This window comes from Ochlerotatus camptorhynchus, unplaced genomic scaffold (genome assembly GCF_037179485.1).
Source record: "Ochlerotatus camptorhynchus isolate MF236.1 unplaced genomic scaffold, CSIRO-AGI_Acam_v1.1 ptg000367l, whole genome shotgun sequence".
In the NCBI taxonomy this organism is placed as follows: Eukaryota; Metazoa; Arthropoda; class Insecta; order Diptera; family Culicidae; genus Ochlerotatus; species Ochlerotatus camptorhynchus.
In genome coordinates this window covers 3,484,025-3,498,464 of record NW_027040855.1, presented here as the reverse complement: position 1 = coordinate 3,498,464, position 14,440 = coordinate 3,484,025, and the positions used below count along the sequence as shown (strand labels likewise).

The window sequence follows — 14,440 nt, the reverse complement described above, 5'->3', positions numbered from 1 at the left end:
CAACAGGCTACAGAAACTTCTTAAAAAAGCCCGGAAGCTTTTAAATATGGCTAAACGAACACAACAGTGGGAACAATATAAGGAATCCCTCACAGCTTATAATCAGGAAATACGGAGATCAAGGAGAATACACTGGAGGCATACATGTGAGAACATTGAAAATACTCCAGCAACTGCTAGGTTGCAGAAAATACTCGCTAAAGATCATTCCAATGGTCTGGGCACTTTGAAAAAAGAGGATGGCTCTTTTACTACTTCTACAAATGAAACGTTAGAGTTGATGATGAGAACGCATTTTCCATGTTCTATTATTAATTCAAACGAAGACCAAAACGTAACGACAACAGCAATTGGTATCGATGAAACCAGGACGGATATTCATGAAATATTGCATGAAACGACTAAGTTAGACAGAACAAGAGCTGATGCTTGCACTTTGGCCAACAAAATCTTTACTGAAAGAAAAGTAGAATGGGATGGATTTTTTCCTGTACTACTACAGAAGGGAAAAGCGGTTTGGCGGCAGTGTGGCGACGAGTGCGAGTTATTTTTATGCCCAAGGCTAATAAAAAGGATAAAACTTCACCAAAATCTTTCAGGCCAATAAGCTTATCGTCTATTTTGCTAAAAATAATGGAAAAAACCAATAGATGAACACATAAAGTCATCATATCTAGTTACAAATCCTCTGAGCAAACATCAGTTTGCATACCAGGAAGGTAACAGCACTTCATACGGTTGTTACAAAACTATAAAGATCTTTTGAAGCAAAAAAAATTTCACTTGCTGCATTCCTTGACATTGAAGGTGCATTCGATAATTCATCTCACGATTCAATGACTACAGCTATGATGAAACGTGGTTTCGATCAAAGCATTGTAAATTGGATCAATGAAATGTTATCAAAAAGAGAAATATCAGCCAACCTTGGAAGCTCACTCATCAGTGTAAGCAACCAAAAGATGCCCGCAAATAGGTCTTTAATAGTTGATGATCTTCTAAAAAATTTTATAGCCCAAGGCTTCGAAATAACTAGCTTCGCAGATGATATAGTCATAAATGTACGTGGCAAATATGATTGTACTATCGCTAACAGAATGCAAATTGCTTTATATTTTGTCTCATCGTGGTGTGATAGGGAAGGATTAAACATAAATCCTTCTAAAACTACTATCGTGCCATTTACGCGAAGGGAGAAATTTGCATTAGACAACATAAGATTGCAAGGCACACTTTTGGAACTTTCTAATGCTGTCAAATATCTTGGAGTAATCATTTATTGTAAACTTAATTGGAATATGCATCTAGAGCAGGCAATAAACAAAGCTACTAATGCTCTATGGATATGCAAAAGAACATTCGGTAAACAGTGGGGACTGAAACCGAAAATGATCCATTGGATTTACTCGGCAATTGTGAAATCCAGGATTATTTGCGGTGCATTGGTCTGGTGGCCAAAAACAAAAGAGAGTGTTGCTCAGAGAAAGTTAGAAAAACTCCAAAGGTTAGCAACTCTCTCAATAACAGGTGCAATGAGAAGTACACCATGGCATCAATTTGTACCATTTGAAGCCGAAAAGTGTGCTCTAAGGATTACAAGGTCAGTGAAACTCTTAGAAGGAGACCTTAGAGGACATCTTAGGATTCTAAAAACTGTTAGTATCAACTCTCTAATAAGGAACAACGAAGACTGGATGGAGAAAGATACAATTTCAATCGACTTTTTGAAGTAGTTGACCCTGGGCGTAATTCATGGCAATTTGGTGGCCCGGTTCTTCGTCCAGGATCGATTGTTTTTTATACAGATGGTTCAAGATTGACCAATCAAGTGGGAGCAGGAGTAACTGGCCCAGGTATATAAATATCGGTTCCTATGGGCAGATGGCCAACTGTGTTCCAAGCTGAAATCCAAGCAATTTTAGAGTGTTCCATTTTATGTTTGCGTAGAAACTATAAGTGTTCAAATATATGCGTCATGTCCGACAGTCAAGCTGCTTTAAATGCTTTAAAGTCGGCGACATGTACATCAAAACTTGTCTGGGAGTGTGTTCAATTACTTCAAAAATGTTCTTGTCATAATCAAGTCAACTTATATTGGGTTCCTGGTCATTGTGGGATTGACGGAAATGAAAGAGTTGATGCACTAGCAAGACTCGGATCTTCTCATAAGTTCATCGGGCCAGAGCCCTTTTGTGGCTTATTGGCTGCATCTCTTAGAATGGAGCTAAAAGCGTGGGAATTTTCAAAAGTGGAGGAAAACTGGAAGAACACTTCTATTTCTAGGTAGTCGAAGCGATTTATTAATCCAAACATTTCTGTGACCCACAAAATCCTGGACTTTTCTAATAAAGGTCTTAGTATATATGCAGATCTTATAGCAGGTCATTGTCCGAGCCATTATCACTCGAAGCTGATTGGAAAACTTCAAGATGACGTATGTCACTTCTGTGGCATAGAAAAGGAAGACTCGGAACATTTGCTATGCCACTGTTCGGCAATTTTCAATAAAAGGCGTAAGTTCTTCGACAAGGGGCTGCTAGAACCCTTTGGCATTTTGAGAACAACTCCCAGTACGGCAGCACACTTGATTCAAAGTATAATGCCGTGCTGGGATAATGATATTAGTCAAACCATGGCGATCACTCCTAATAATAGTGATACGGCATCTTGATATAGATAAGGAAAAAAATGGGGAATATATCACAATAGATCATAAAGATAGTCGCAGTGATGAAAATACTCGAAAAGAAAAAAAGAAAAACAAACAAATATACAACGATTCATGCAAATCGGAGAAGGTCGAGTTTTTCCGATTCTTCATTTGGTATGGAACTGCTTAATTGTAAAATACTACTAAAATAAGCACCACAATTGAATACGATGAAACACAGTTTCGATTTGAGTGAAGATCAGCCCATTGTTAAAAAACAAGTTAAATTTATTTTATTTATAAATCAGCAACAAACAAGCGGCACTTCAAAGGACCTTTTCCAGATCAAAGCCAAAAAATCAGAGCTCATTTTCCAACAACAAACGGTGAAAAACGCTGAGGAAAAATTTAAAGAAAAAATAACTCAATCGAACCTCCCTTTACCGTATCAAACCATACTTACTGCTCACGTGGCATGATGTATTTATTACAGGGTAGAAAGACTTCGTAAATTCAATGTTATCTCTACTCGTTCCATCCAAACCGTCTTGGAATTCCACGAGGGCCCATTTTTCCCTACCACCAACGTGTTTTGCATGCACATGTAATATCCACTGTGAATTGGTTACACAACATGCCCATTAATCTAGGGAGCGGGGCCTCCCTTAGCTCAGTCGGTAAAGGCGCAGCTACAAAGCAAGACCATGCTGGAGGTGGCTGGGTTCAATTCCCGGTCCGGTCTAGGAATTTTTCGGGTTGGAAAATTTCTCGACTTCCCTGGGCATAGAAGTATGATTGGACTTGCCACACAATTATACCAATGCAAAAATGGTACAGGCATCGAAAGCTCTCAATTAATAACTGTGGAAGTGCATCTAGAACACTAAGTTGAGAGCACGCAATAAGCTAACATGCGATATGCAATAAGCTTGAAATGCGAAGAAGAAGAAGAAGTTCTTGAGCTATGCAACCCAAGGTTGAGAAAATCTTAATACACGTCAGAGTTTTGATTGGAAATGCTACCTAACATGTGTGATACTTTATTAGCTAGAGAATGATTTTAGAAGAGCGTAGGTTCATAGTTTGATTAGAGTACGGCAGTATGAAAATTGAATAGAAGTTGAAAATGAGCAACAGTACAAGTCAAACGCATACTTCGTTTCTGTTTAATTTGTTCCGAATACCTACTTAATACATCGTTTCTTTGAGCTCGTCATTTGAATCGTGACGTAATTCTTGAATGCACCATGAAACAATCATTCAAGAGCAATGTGTGAAACGGACCTTTGTTCTAAATGTAACCAATTCATTCAAATGTCGATTCATGGCAATCCAAGAGCAGCATCTGGTAGAGGAAATCTGCTCAAAGAAAGAAGGGAAGGGAGTTTGTTTGTGGGAGTGTGATGTGATTTATCAGAAATCAACGTGTGCTTACATTTGGCTCACATGTCCTTTGCACATGTTGCGTTGATGTCTTCGCCGAAAATAGACTTTTATGCATGAACAAAAAATCCATACAAAAACCACGCCTGGAAGTGCGGCACGGTATGCAGCATTCCCAACGGAGCGATTCCGAGAGCGAGCAAGGATAAAGTTCAGTTCAAAGCAGAGCGGCAATGTGGTTGAAAAATTATGGTCAAATTAGCGAATTTTTCATGAGATTGTGCCCGGAGATCCCGGAGAATGAGTGAAGAAGCTGTTGATTCGATGCTGGAACGACCAAGGTTGAAGCTGTCTGCCATTCAAGCCTGCGAAGCGTCGCTGAGAAAAAGTTCACTGAAATCGGTTTTGACTTTTATTTGCATAATTTGACACATCTGTCGTGGGACGCTACGGTTCCTATTTTTTTTTTTCATCCATGGGATATAAAACTGGAAAGTCACATACCGATGAAACGATGGTCGTTCAAGATCCAACAAAAATCGCATTTGCCATGTATTTACACTGAAGAAGTGACGTTGAATCCCGCGTCTCCACATTCCACACAACAACGCATATTTGAATGTTTGGATTTCCCGAAACGCACGGTTTTCCGGCGCTAAGGAGCAAAACAAACCACCAAACTTATAATGAAGTTTGTCAAAGTTCGTTAGCCTAACAAGATGACGATCGGGATGGCATCAGAATGAGCGCGATGCGGAAATGAATTGAAGTTGTTTTTGTGTTGGAATTCTCACGCCGGTTTCGTTTGTGCTCTGTGGGCAACGGAGGGAATGTATATTTTCATTGTCAAAATGCCCACGATGCTATGTCGGATGTTATATATATAACGAGTAAATCCGAAAATCACCAAGTGTGATTGGCATGGTTGTGATAGATGTCACAACAGAGAGTGCCTAATCAAGATTAATGATTCTGAAAACCCAGTTCGGGCTGATAATAGATGTAAGCTAAAAATGTTGAACAACTTTGTTGAAATATGTATGCGATTTTCGTCTAACATAAGGGGTGCATAAAGGATGAATCGAGGAAGTTTGATGTTGATTTATAAGTAGATTGTAACTGGGGTCTGTGACCCATGTAGAATTTTTTGTTCCCATTGCATCTTTTGGCTGCGTAATGCGCGAGCCACACTTCGTTTTCCTATTTTCCAGATGTTTAAATCCTTGGCTTAGATCAAATTTTGGGCCTTCTGAGCACAACCCATCCATTGCTTTTATTTTTCGGGCGGATATTTTTAACAAAATTGAATGTTTTCACTGCAGGTGACATCTTAATTTATTTACCTCTACCGGCACGTACCTTAAGATTTTATGAAGAGTAAAAATTGTTAAGATATTATTAAAAATCTAACACTGCTTCTTGACCCCAAACTCGGTCGATGGATTTTAAATTTGGTTGACCGCATTTAAATGCCTCTGAATTCACTTTGGTCTATCAGATGAAGATGAATATTGATTCGGTCGGAGCGCTTCTTTTATTTTTGAAAATAATGGGTGCAAACATTGATATCGCGCGTATTTATTGACTTTGTTCGGTTGCTTTTGAACTAAAGTGTCGTGCCAAACGCATAATTGACATAATGATTAATGCCAAAATCATAAATTTATTAGATGTATTCTGCTCGATAGGCCCAAACTAGGAGATTAGGCCGCAGTATTTCAATACCCTATTTAATTGTTTGCGTAAAACAAAAAATAATTTTTACATATTCGTACAATAAAATTTCTCTAACTAGATGAAAATCTAGGCTACTTTTACAAAAATTTGTAGAGTTTTCTTTAAAACTAATCAATAATAATTTCAATTTAGAAATGTCTGAACTTTTTCCGAACTGATCAGCTGTTATTTGTAAATGGACACAGTGCCGAATGAAATATAACGAGATAAAAGACCGAATTAATTATAAACGCACAAAATTTCAACAGAGTGACAAGTATAACCATTGAACATTTTAACTGAAAAAGTTGCAATCTGCGAATCAGATGAAGAGGTCTTTGATATATAAAAGCTATTGATCTTTCCACCTGAAATGCTTGAACTTTATTCCTCGTCCTTGGAGTTGACTCCTTCTTTTCAACATAAGCAGTATTTTTGTCAGATAAAAAGCTATTGAACATTCCACATGAACATGCTCAAATGTTAATTCACTCTGATGGGTCGAGCCCATCTTAGTGGTTAGCATCCATGCCTCTCACGATAAATGAGCACGAGATAAGTTACGAATGACCTTGTTGAAGCAAGCTAGAACGTTAGGGATCGAGTGAACGTTGAGCGACCAAATAGGTTCCACATTATCAGTGGGCTATATTGCTCCACTAGAATGCATACACGTTATCAGTCCCTTTCGTTCTCCCTATCACACACATGGAGTGATCGTGTGCGAATAGGCTTTTTTCTCCAATCAACTCCCGATCAGGGCCCCACAAAGTCACTTTCCATCGGAAATTGTCAAGCAACAATGAAGCTGTCAACCATCACTTTCAATTGAAAGTCATTCTATCTTCTCTTCGAGCAGATCCCCGTCAACATCAACAGAACCACTTTCGATCAGTTTTCAAGTTTTGGCTTGACTCGTGTTCATTTCTTCTTTCAATGTCAAATGAACTTACTGTTGAATTCAAGCGAAGCGATCCAAATTCGCGCAGTTTTTATGACTTTTGTTGATTGTTCACTCGGTTCATTTAAGCGTATACACATAGATCTGTGCACGTGGATGTCAAATTTATGATTGTCGGGTGGTTTGTTTACCCATCAATATGGGCATTTTTTTAATCGGGGTGACGTCTAGAGATCAAAAATGGATATGCGATGCCATTTTGAAATCCAAGATGGTGGCTTCCAGTTTAAGAAAAAGTGGGAAATGCTGTCAAAGGTATTTTTGGAATCGGTATGATGTCTAGAGGATGAAAATCGATATCCAACACCATTTTAAAATCGAAGATGGCGGCTTCCGATTTACGAAAAAGTGGAAGTACAGCCAAATACACATCAATATTGGTACTTTTGTAATCGGTATAAAGTCTACAGATCGAAAATTGATATGCGACACCATTTAGAAATCCATGATGGCAGCTTCCGATTTCATATTAAGTGGGAAATACTGTCACATACCCATCAATATAGGTATTTTTGGAATGGGGATGGCGTGTAGAGGTCGGAAATCGATATCCGACGCCATTTTGAAATCCAATATGGTGGCTTGCTATTTAAGAAAAAAGGGGGAATGCTGATACCGTCCCTTCAATATGGGTATCTCACAGCCATCGCCGATCTCGCAGCCATCGCCGATCTCGCAGCCATCGAGAAGCACGAAGACGAATTCAAGCGGAAAACTAAGCCTTCGACGTCATCCATTGCAAGTTTTTCTGTTTCTTCTGACGCTGGAAACTCGGACATCAACCAGGCATTCTCCTGGCAGGAATTGCAGCATGCCCTCCACTGCAGCAACGGAAAGTCTGCGGGTCCCGACGAAATCGGGTACCCTCTACTCAAGAGGTTACCAACGCCAGGCCAGCTACGAATGCTGGAGCTTTTCAACAAGCTCTGGCTCACCAACTCGTATCCAGCGTCGTGGAAAGAGAGCTTAGTCATTCCCATCCCAAAAGCCAATGAAACAACCCGTGAAGCTAGCAAGTTCCGACCAATAGCCTTGACATGCTGTATGGCCAAGGTCCTGGAGCGAATGGTCAACAGGAGGCTAAAGCATTTCCTTGAAGCCGAAAACCTGCTAGACCATCGACAGCACGCCTTCCGTCAAGGGTACGGAACGTCAACTTATTTCGCAACATTAGGGGAGGTCCTCAAGAGTGCCAACGATAGCGGTCTTCACACCGAGATCGTCTCGCTGGATATATCGAAGGCCTTCAACAGGACGTGGAAGCCCCTCGTCTTAGAGCTGCTTGTCAACTGGGGGCTGTGTGGACCCATGGTCCACTTCATCAGAAATTTCCTGACCGATCGCTCTTTCAGAATCGCAGTTGGCAACACGAGGTCCCAGTTTTTCAGAGAAGAGACGGGCATCCCACAAGGTTCAGTTATCGCCGTTACCCTCTTCCATGAACGGAGTTTTCGGAGGACTGCCGAAAAATGTTTACATTTTTGTGTATGCTGACGATGTACTTATCGTAGCTACCGGCCCAAAGGCAGCACGTAACAGGATCAAGGCCCAGGCAGCAGTCTCCGCTGTAGCCAGGTGGGTCAGCGCGGTAGGTTTCCAGCTTTCGGCCACCAAAAGCATCAGGTGCCACGTGTGTCCATCCCGGCACCGTGTCAGCGGGCCACCTATTTAAGTTCAAAGCCAGCCCATACCACTGAAGAAGACGGTCCGTATTCTGGGGGTACTTGTTGACCGGTCCCTCAACTTCGAGCAGCACTTTAAGGCGATCCAGAACGACTGCCGCAGTAGGATCAACTTGATCCGCACCATCTCTCGCCCCAACCGGTCTAACAATCGCGACATTCGTTTCCGGGTTGCAAGAGCCGTCATCGATAGTCGCCTACTGTACGGTCTTGAGATGACGTGCATCACCACCGAAAAGGTCGTGCAGATACTAGCACCAACTTTTAACACCTACGTTTGGATTGTCTCCGGTCTTCTTCCGTCAACGCCCGCCGATGCCGCATGCATCGAAGCGGGTATTCTGCCCTTCCGCCATCGTATAACCGCAGCAATTGCAATGAAAGCCGCTGCCTTTACCGCAATCACCTCCGGAAATGACAGGATCTTTCTCCTCGATGAGGGGAACAAACTCCTCCGCATGACTGCCAATTTGGAGCTCTCCCCGGTGGCCAAGGTCGACTGGTACGGAGACAAAAGTTGGCGCATACCTCCACTAAAAATCGAGAGGCAGATAAAAAGCAGGTTTTTTTTTTTCCTCTGTTCGGGACATAACACCACTGCGACCAGTAATTTGATCTATTGTAGTATATCCCGTGTCCTTAGTTTAGTGCATGTCGTATTACTCCATCACTATTGAGAAATGATGAAGTATTCGGTTTTGATACAGTTGTCATTCTTGCCTTCATCGCACGGAATCGATTCTAACCGAAAGGTTCCGCTATTTATACCCTTCGGAGTGTCGAAACACCCTCCAAAGGCGCGCCCCTTTGTCAGTCAAATTTGGATTCCTTAACAACAAAAACAAGCTATGGAACCGATAATGACCATGCATCAGAACCCTAGTCTTAACCACTTCAAACTAGGGAACAACGAATAGAAGATTAGGAGTCACATACATAGGTGAAGACTAACTAACTCATTTTTTCCTTGTTTCAAGATCATCCTCGGTCCAGGCAACCCGAGGACTCATCACTATCAACAAGGCATAAAAAGTAACAAGGACTAAGATGTGTTCCTTTGATTACTGAAAAAACCTGTTCCCCTAGTTTGAAGTAGTCAGGACTAGGAATCGATGGTAGATCTTACATCCCGTAACGTACCACGAAAAGGTGATCTACCCACGTTACGGGGCTAAAAAGCAGGTTCAAGGCTGGAGATAACTCTGCAGCGCTGAAGAGAACAATAGCCAAACTGCTAGGCTCGGACTACCCAACCCATGCCCACATATACACAGACGGATCGCTTTCCCGAGCCGGGGTCGGAATTGGAGTAGCCGGAATTTCAGCACCGATGAGTAGCAGCCTACCGCCACAATGCTCGGTTTTCTCCGCCGAAGCTGCGGCCATCTTTGTTGCCGTTACAACACCCTCGGACCGGCCCATACTGGTGCTATCTGATTCGTACAGCGTGATACAAGCCCTTACATCGGAGACCATGACTCACCCCTGGATACAGGGCCACACCTCCGAACACGGTGTTTTCCTGGATCCCTGGGCACTGCGGTATCCCAAGAAACAGCGAAGCCGACAGCCTGGCAGGGTCTGGACCAGCTGGCCCCCGTTACACCGACGAAGTGCCACTACAGGACATAAAGCGATGGATAGTCAGCCAAATGTGGGAAGCCTGGGAAGCAGAGTGGTCCAGAAGGTGGTTTCTCGTCTTAGGACAGGCCATACAAGGATCTCACATAGTTTTGGTGGGACACAGTTCCACAGAATGTGCTACGTTTGCGGAACCACTGCATCGGTGGAACACATCGTATGCCTGTGTCCGCAATACCAACAACTACGGGAGCAGTACGCACTTCCCAACAGCATTAGGGACATACTGGGCGACGAACCTTCCACTTTAGCGACAGTTATGTATTTCCTCAAGGACGCTGGGTTATACAACAACATTTAGGTCCTTTTAAATTTTATTTTGGCTGACGGTACATTTCTGCCGGACAGGAGATTACCCCAACTACGGTGGAGCTCCGATCTCTTTCAAAATCCTACCTAACTTTGATGCACCAGATTGTTTTTTTTCTCGTTGCCTGTATTGTTAGTCTTTTTACTGGAATCTGTTTTAATTGCTTCTATTTGAGTACATGTGAATTGTAAGCCAACTCCGTAACAAAATTTTCTGGCAGAACCCCCCTCAGGGTCCTCCCATTTTATAGAGATGAACTAGCCAACGGCTAAAAATCTCTCTAATAAAGTTTTAAAAAAATGGGTATTTTTAGAATCGGGGTGACGTCTTGAGATTGGAAATCAATATCCGACGCCATTTTGAAATCCAAGGCGGCGGCTTCCGATTTGCGGAAAATTGATTCCGATTTGCCGAAAATTTATGTCACGCCGTCTTTAACTCCGGCTTTGGTTTGTGAAATACTGTCAAATACCGATCACTGTGGGTTTTTTGACATCGAGCTGACATCTAGAAGTCAGAAATCGATGTCCGACGCCATCTTGAAATTTAAGATGGAGGCTTCCAATTTCAGAAGAAGTGTCAAATAGCCTAGAAATAGCATCGAATATCGATTTTCAGCATCTACGCGTCGTCCTCGTTCCAAAAATATCCAGATATTAGGGTATTTGACACTTTTTGTGAAACCCTATGGCCACCATATTCCAAAATACCATCGGATATTGATTTTCAGCATCCACATCCATATCTTAGGGTATTTGACACTTTTTCTGAAACCCGATGGCCACCATTTTGAATTACAAAATAACGTCGAATATCGATCTTCGTCACCTTCACGTCGTCCCCGTTCCGAAAATACCCATATTGTAGGGTATTTGAGACTTTCCCTGGCTGCCATCTTGGACTCCAGAATGGCCTCGTTAATTTAATTTTCGTTAATTATAAAATAATATATTATTACTACATATAATCCGGATGCCACTCCTATCGGCAACCGATATTGTGCGGATACTATATTTTGATGCCTGCGTCGTCAGGTCGTGACAAGTCGAATGAGCCCCGAATTGAAGTGAAAGTGGAAAAAAAAACAGTTTTCGAGTCATTCGTTGTATCAATTGAAATAAGTCTTTGCTTCAAATGAAATGAACTGAAGCACTTGACGAACGAAACAAAAAAAAAAAAAATCCAGTCATGTTTGACAGGAGGAATGTTCATCGTGACTCGATAACAAGAAACACGATGACATACACGAAAATGATATTGCTGAAATGAAGCGATTCTGTGGAGAGTTCATTTTCTTTTCTTTGTTTCGAAAATACAGAACCTTTCTCCCGATGAATCAAACGGTCAACCGTAAACAGAATCAGCTGTAGAAGATAAGAATGAAATATCTACCTTATGTATACCTTAAATCAATCAATAATCAGTTTCTGTTCTTAATGGGCAGCTTGAATTGTTACTTACGATGATTCAGCTGAATTAGGTTTCAAAATATTGTTTTGTCTTACCGCTCGAAAGTCTCCCTGCTCATTGGGAGACTTTCGAGCGGTAAGACAAAACAATATTTTGAACCCTAATTCAGCTGAATGAGGTTGAGCTGTTCCATGTCAATAAGCGAAAAAGTAAACGAATCTTAGATTTTACCCTTCCAAATTGCATGAGACTTCGCATAATTGCTCGCTAAGGTCAATTAACCAAGCTTGTGCTGGAATTAGGCCATTTTGACTCGAGTCAAATTTTTCGAGTGTATTCGATATCTTGCCATGAAAATGGAGCGTCAAATATCTTACAAGTTTACATTATAGATCGTGTAAATTTATGAGACAATTATATTCCATATATTGTATGCAACTAGCCATATTTGTCTGTATTATGTCTTTTAAGTAGCCAGTTTACGTGAAAAGGAAGTTTACAGGCATGACTTTTTGCATGAATCGATTTTTACATCACCAATCTCCCTCCCCATGGACATGGAGGTTGACGGTACTGAAGCAAAGGGTTATGTTTAATTTCATTATATTTGCAACGCTGATGATTTCCTATAGTGATACATATCACCTTCTTAATTCTTCAGTATGCCTCAAACGATTAATTCTTGGTTGTTAATAGAACTTCCTTGATGCAATCGGCTGCTTCATGCAGACTGAGCAATTCGGATTATAGTATCAGATTTGTTCTGTATACAGAGGAACTGGGAGGGCTTATTAGAAACTAACATATAACATAAAATTCAAAAAAAAAAACATATAAACATATAATTCTTGCAATTTTGGTAGTTTTATGCAAGGTTGCAAATACTCATTTCAGTAAAAAAAAATGTTTTCCCTATGAAACTAATTTAACAACAAATGTAGTATCAATGAAAATAAAATGTCTCAAATTTCCTAAATAAAAACAACTCACCTATTGTGTACGTATGTCCATCGATCTGAAACGTGGCGCTTTTGCACTTTTTGAACACTCTCATGCCAGCGATCTGCGATGGGAATGCTGCCCCGACGGTGGACGCTGCCCGGGTTGTACTCCTAGAGCTACGTACCAGCGGGGCTGGTCTTCCCGCCGGTAGGGTTGTGGGTCTAGCTGCAACCGCTGGCTTCGGACCACCCACACCCAATCCCAAAGACAGCTGAGCACTGGATGATTGAGCTCCACTGGCAGCACTAGGGACATCTCCGGCAAACGATGATGATGCCGATGATGTCGTCGATGATGGGTTATTACTTTTCAACGATTGATTGGTTTGGTTTGCCATTTTTTTTTTGTCTTTCTTCGCTTCACTTCATTCCTTCCCTCCGCCAAGTGATGGGAACTAAAAGCACTTTTGCAAATATTTGCTGCAGAACTTTTCCCGCAATCGCTCCACTAAGCAATCACTAAGCCAAACGCACTCGCTTATCCAAACCGAAACGCTCAAATATCTCGCAGGTCTTGCTATTGGAATTGATTTTCCCTCGAAACTCCCGGGGCCAACGTTCCAACGTGGATTATTCACTCGCTGATGATGGTTTTGAAATTTACTTCATCTCGATAAAACTTTTCCTTTCCATCCTGCTGCTGTTCGAGTTGAATTGCTTTTCATCACACTGATGGTATCACTTTTGTCTGGGTGGTTTTTTTCTTTCCTTTCCAACGCTGAGTCGCCGTTTTTTATTTCGGGAGCTTATTTTTCACTGCATGGAAAATGTTATGCTCGCTGTTCGTATTTATTAACTTTGTTAACAATTATGACACTTTGTTATAGATCTTCTTCATCGTTAGACAGTTTTATCAGCTGCAAACGAGGTTTTAGCATTTTATTTGAACGGTTGTCGGATGCGAAACTGAAGTGGAAAAATGCTCTTGGGTTATGGTTCAAAATGAATTGGCGAGAGGAAGTTGGTTTCATGAGTGCGGAATCAGACTATTACTAAGATAATGGTTTGGGTTCTTTATTAAAAGGCTACTAATAAGATAATCTGAACAAAAGCTGAAAGAAGTGTTCTGCAAATTGTTGTAATTGCTGCACAAGGGCTTAGCCAGGTTTCAAAATAGGGGGAGGGGACACACACACACACACTTCCCTTGACATTTTCTTTATAATAGTCTAGAAATTCTATAAACAATCCTTACATAAATCATGGAATTCATCCTAAGATGTATTTTCATAATTCACAATCGATTGAATTCTCAATAAAAATTCCATGTAATACACCTCAGATTAGTCTTTGATTTCTCCTCAAAATTATCTATATACTTCTCCCTAATATCCTTCTAATTCCCTTAAAAATCTCCTCATAATTTCTTAGTAATTTTACTATTTTGGGCTTCTTCTCAGAATTTCCATGGAGAAATTTCCTGAATTTGAAATAATATTATTAGGCTACAGATAAATACAGCGAAATTTAAAGAAGCTCAACAGGTTTTCTTATGGGTTTCCTCAAAAATCTCCTTCGGTTTTCCGCAAAGTTTTTTTTTTCGTAATTGCCACACGTTTTTAATTGACAAATTATTCACCACTGCTCAAATATATAAAAGGGTCATCATTATGATTTTTTTTGTTGTTTGTTTTGTTCATGAATACATATAACATTTTTTTTTTGAATTTCAACGAATTCATGGGA

The 14,440-nt window shown here is 40.9% G+C and overlaps 1 protein-coding gene across 1 annotated transcript in view; it reads right to left on the bottom strand.

Annotated features, from left to right (window-relative positions):
• The window catches only part of LOC135709868 (dual specificity calcium/calmodulin-dependent 3',5'-cyclic nucleotide phosphodiesterase 1-like), a 714,199-nt gene extending 701,368 nt beyond the window's left edge, over positions 1–12,831 (bottom strand). The window contains exon 1 of the mRNA XM_065232299.1: positions 12,744–12,831. Within this exon, the coding sequence (XP_065088371.1) occupies positions 12,744–12,807 (64 nt within the window). The 5' untranslated portion in view covers positions 12,808–12,831. The remainder of the gene's footprint in view (positions 1–12,743) is intronic.
• Between the last annotated feature and the right edge of the window lie 1,609 nt (positions 12,832–14,440).